A 3228-nucleotide genomic window follows, 5' to 3' on the forward strand; every position below is an offset into this window, starting at 1 on the left:
TAAATAGACTATTTCTCTTTTCTATGTATAAATAGCTTCATTTATAGACCAGTTTGTTACAAAATATGAAAAGCCATTCAGTCAGACAGCAAAGGCGCCCAGTAAAGAGCTGTGACTCCCAAATATTCCTCCCCTGCCACAGATTGTGTTAGTCTTTCAGGTGCGACTGGACTCCTGGCTCTTTTCTACCACTAAAGGTAAAGGTAAAGGTTCCCTTGCTCGGAAGCCAGTCGAATCCGACTCTAGGGTTGCGGTGCTCATCTCCGTTTCAAAGCCGAAGAGCCAGTGCTGTCCGAAGACGTTTCCGTGGTCATGTGGCCGGCATGACTAAACACCAAGGCGCACGGAACGCTGTTCCCTTCCCACCGAAGTGGTACCTATTTATCTACTTGCAATTTCTTGCTTTTGAACTGCTAGGTTGGCAGGAGCTGGAACTAGAGACGGGAGCTCACTCCGTCATGCGGCACACTCGGGTCTCGAACTGCCGAACTGCCGACCTTCCACAGCCTGCAGTTCAGCGTCTTCACCACTTGAGCCACCGCACCTCCTTTTCTACCACTACAGACAGACTAACATGACTACCCATCTTGATCTATATCCATGGAAGGTACCACATTTGGTTATACAGAATGGAAATCCATCAGCCTTGTTAAGGTGTCTGGAGAAGTGAACAGTGCTACAGGAACACACACACAACCCGCCACAAATTCTGTTAGTCTTTCAGGTGCTCCTGGAAACTTTTCTACTGCTACAGACAGACTACCGTGGCCAGCCAACTAGAATGGAAATCCATCAGCCTTGTTAAGGTGTCTGGAGAAGTGAGCAGTGCTACAGGAACACACCCGCCACAAATTCTGTTAGTCTTTCAGGTGCTCCTGGAAACTTTTCTACTGCTACAGACAGACTACCGTGGCCAGCCAACTTTATCTGTCTCCAATAATGAAGTGGGACCAGGTTTACACAAACTGGAAAAACAATACGAACAAAAATGAATACTGTCTGACTAGGATCTGGGTTTGAATCCTTGAAGTCAGAAACGAATTGCAAAAGCGATTCAATCGCATTAACTCCAACATCAGCACGGCAGGATCTAGGGTTGTTCAGCCCACACATTTTATCGGGCCAACCACGGGGACAGCGTCAGATCGCAAGCTTTTGAGCTGAGTTGAGTTCTGTGCAAATCCACCTGACTTTGCAGTGTGTTGCTAAGCAGAGTTACACCCTTCGTAGCGCATGAGTTACACTGGATTTAGAGAGGCATAACTCTGTTTAGGATTGCAGTGACAGTCCGGTAACAGGCCTCATCAACGTCCAAGTGGGCTTCTGTGCAAAACAAGACCCACAGACAGTATTCAAAAGAATGTTTGTCCTCCCCTGCTTTTCTGTGGGACTTTTTGCATTTAGAAGACGACTTTTCACAACAGGGCAATCCAAACTGTATTCTCAGACTATCACAGGACGGCTGCACCGTCAGAAATAAACGAAATAATTAAAGTTCAAAGTGCCCATCCCCTGCGAAGGTGGCCTTCGGCGTCTCTGTATGATTCACATATTGGTAATCTGCCTCCAGTGAAGATGGTCATTAACACATCGCACATCACAGCAATTCACCCTTGCAGAAACTGCCTGTTCCCTCTCTGCCCGAGTCAGAGCTCTGAGCCTCTTTCCAACGTGACCCTCCAGAAGACAGACCGTACCAAGAAAGAACAGGTAATTTACACACTCTAAAAGGAAATCTTTAATAGCATAAAAGTGATGCGTGCCTCCCATTCTTCCAGTTCAGTTCAGTTCAAATAGGTGCCTCACCTGTCAGTACAGTGCACATTCAGTTTTCTTTACACATGCGTCGAGTGACTGTAATGTTATGTTCAACACACGTACAGCTGAATGTGTGGCTGAAATGACATGCTAACCCAGGTACCGGTCCCCGTTTTCAAACAGGTGTACGCAAATGCATGCTGGTTCACCATGACATGTAAACAGGGCTTCTACCTTGTCCAGAAGACCATGCAAAAGAATGGCTACGTATTGCAATGGCTCAGGATCTCAGCAGAGGAACGGCGGATTTTGCTAAAGTCCTGCAAACGCCTTCCGGGGAAAGCAATGGAAAAAGAGGCGCTCGCAAATTAACCCCCTCGAAAGACCCAAAGATTACCTTCTGCATTGTCTGAAATGCCACCTGGGACGTCCCAAAACCCCCCAAAACGCTAGCCAAAGCAGCAAGCCGTCCGTAAAGCGCGCCCAGACACGCCAGCCCCTTACCTTTTCTCCATGGAGCACTGATGGTGAAGGATCGGTGCCAGCTGAACATCCTAGATGGGTTAAACATCTGGCCGAAGGAAGGGCAGGCCCATGGGTCAGCATCCGTCAGTGGCATTGAGGGACGCGGGGGGTGCCTGAAGGTCCTGCCGCCACCCAAGTCTGTCATTCTGGGGTTCCCTTCCCTGAGAGCTCATCCTGGTCCGTCATCTTCAGCCTCCCAAGCAGGCCAGGAGCGAGGAGAACCGTCTCCCCTTCCAGCCTGGCTCTAGCGGAGGCTGCAGACTTGCGAGCGGGCCGGCCGCCAGCTGTGACTTAAAAAGGGAGCAGCCCTTTGGAATGCATCTCCCGTGGCTGATAAGCCCAGAGGGACTGGAGGGGCTGGAACCACCTTGGCTGTCCACACGCCCTGCGGAGAAGAGAAAATGCCGAGGAGGTTGCATCAGAGGCCTCTTCCCCCCACACACACACACACCCCTCTGTTGTTGTTTTCCAGGCACAGTTGGGTTCACAAGTGGGAGGAAATGGGACGGAATGCGGCTTTATCTCTCCTGACCTCTTGGGAAATAATATTGTGGATCTCAGCCTCCACTCCATAATCCTATGGAGCCTGTCAGAGAGCGGGCGGTGGTCGCTCCATCCCCAACAGTCACACGTTTATAACACTTGAGGGTTGCCAGCCTCCAGGTCAGGACTGGAGTTCTCCCATAATGACAACCAGTGTTCCCTCGAAGGCGAGTGAGTGTGAGCCAGCTCACACTTTTTAAGCCTCCGGCTCACACATTTTTTGTCTTCGCTCAGGGAGGAGGGCTCCAGAGCAAACTGACTGATGCAGCAGCCAAATCGCTGGCTCACAGCTGTAATGCCAGGAGCTCACAAAGTAGAATTTTTGGGTTCACAAGACCCCACGGCTTAGAGGGAGCATCGATTACAACTGATCTCCAGACAGTTGTGTGCTTAAGGTAACGT

General features: G+C 50.0%; 1 protein-coding gene across 1 annotated transcript in view; it reads right to left on the reverse strand.

Moving 5' to 3' along the window:
- Positions 1-2563, reverse strand: part of LOC107114891 — a 66362-nt gene extending 63799 nt beyond the window's left edge. The window contains exon 1 of the mRNA XM_015416497.1: positions 2263-2563. Coding sequence (XP_015271983.1) covers positions 2263-2428 — 166 coding nt within the window. The 5' untranslated portion in view covers positions 2429-2563. The remainder of the gene's footprint in view (positions 1-2262) is intronic.
- Between the last annotated feature and the right edge of the window lie 665 nt (positions 2564-3228).

The sequence above is a fragment of the Gekko japonicus genome, unplaced genomic scaffold, assembly GCF_001447785.1.
Source record: "Gekko japonicus isolate JY-2015 unplaced genomic scaffold, Gekko_japonicus_V1.1 scaffold2471, whole genome shotgun sequence".
In the NCBI taxonomy this organism is placed as follows: Eukaryota; Metazoa; Chordata; class Lepidosauria; order Squamata; family Gekkonidae; genus Gekko; species Gekko japonicus.